The 1,354-nt window shown below is 42.4% G+C and overlaps 1 protein-coding gene across 1 annotated transcript in view; it reads right to left on the bottom strand.

Moving 5' to 3' along the window:
- Nucleotides 1–1,354, bottom strand: part of cfap46 (cilia and flagella associated protein 46) — a gene marked incomplete at its 5' end in the record, with an annotated part of 45,599 nt that overhangs the window by 19,668 nt on the left and 24,577 nt on the right. The window contains 3 exon segments of the mRNA XM_014030262.1: nucleotides 440–546; nucleotides 627–827; nucleotides 906–1,058. Of these exon segments, the coding sequence (XP_013885716.1) occupies nucleotides 440–546; nucleotides 627–827; nucleotides 906–1,058 (461 nt within the window).

Here is a 1,354-nt window from a genome sequence, read left to right as displayed (position 1 = left end):
ACCATAGACTTTGCATGTAAACCTGCTGCTCCTGACGCTGAAATTGCGTTCGGTGTGAATGCACCATTACAGTGCTTTCTGCTTGAGCTATTTTAGCATTTAGCTTTTTTATGCTATTTTAACTATATTTTTGCTCCTTTTTTACTGTTTTTCTGTTTTATCTTTTGCTTCTTTCAGCTTTTAAAGTTTGACTTAGAATAATACTTTTGCTATTAACCATTCCCAGCTCAATTTCAGCAACTTTCAGCAACAGGCATTCACACTAGCATTTTCACAGGAAATGCAATTTCTCTAGTTTTAGTTAGTTTTAGTCAGTTTTGTATACAGTTTTAGTTATCATTTTTTCATTTTATTACAGTTTTTATTTCTTTCAGTTAACTAAAATGTCTTTTCTATCTCAGTTGTGGTTATTCAGTGAGTTTTAGTGACCTATAATAACCTCTTGTTTAAGGAGGCCATCATGGAGGTCAGCTCCTGAGTGCTGTTGGTTSTCCTGGTTCGGAGCAGCTGTAAAGCCTCACAGCCCTGCTGGATAAAACTCTGCACCTGGAAAAGAAAAATAAAGTTATTCTGAGAACAGAGCTGCTGCCAGACTCAGGTGTCTTCAGTCCAGGTGAGWTGATCACCTCAGCTTGTGAATGTGGGCGTCTCTGACCCACTGCAGCTGTGACCCTGAGGAGGGTCAGCTGGTACCAGAACTCTGCGCTCCCTCCCAGGCTTTGGGCTCGATCCAGCAGGTCCAGAGCCTCAGGAAAGTTCTGCTCTTCACAGGCCAGACGGGCCAGGAGCAGTAAAGCTCTGGATCGGGAGCTCTTCTCTCTGAGCTCCTGAACACATGATGGTAAAGAAGTGTTAGTGTTGCGTCATGTTTTTTAGATCCAGCTGTTTGTTTCCTCGGAGCTGACCGCAGACACCATGTGGGCCTCGGCCAGCAGCTGCCGAGCCGCCTGACGGAGGTCCAGGCTCAGGCAAACCTCCGCTTTGTCCAACCAGACGTCCAGAAACCTCCCGTCTCTGTTTGGTCTCAACAACAACGACTCTTCAGTGACATCAGCTTCCTGAAAACAGCAGGGAGGAGATTATTTAGAGTTTATTTCTTTATGAAACTGACAAAGAAGAAATAACAAGTATTGTTAAAATCTTGCAGACAAGAGATGAAAAGACTGGGCTGACATGGACATGATGTTTGTAAAACACATAATGAATTCTGTGACTGAACCGTTTACATACATCTGTAATTTATCACTTTCAACTGGTTTATTCCCAAACAACATGAAAACAGCAAAGGTAATTCCTCTTTTGAAAAATGATGAAAAACGTGTTTAACAACTACAGACCAGTATCCCTGTTACCA

The sequence above is a fragment of the Austrofundulus limnaeus genome, unplaced genomic scaffold (genome assembly GCF_001266775.1).
Source record: "Austrofundulus limnaeus strain Quisiro unplaced genomic scaffold, Austrofundulus_limnaeus-1.0 Scaffold1030, whole genome shotgun sequence".
NCBI lineage: Eukaryota > Metazoa > Chordata > Actinopteri > Cyprinodontiformes > Rivulidae > Austrofundulus > Austrofundulus limnaeus.
This window is presented reverse-complemented; position numbering and strand designations above follow the sequence as displayed.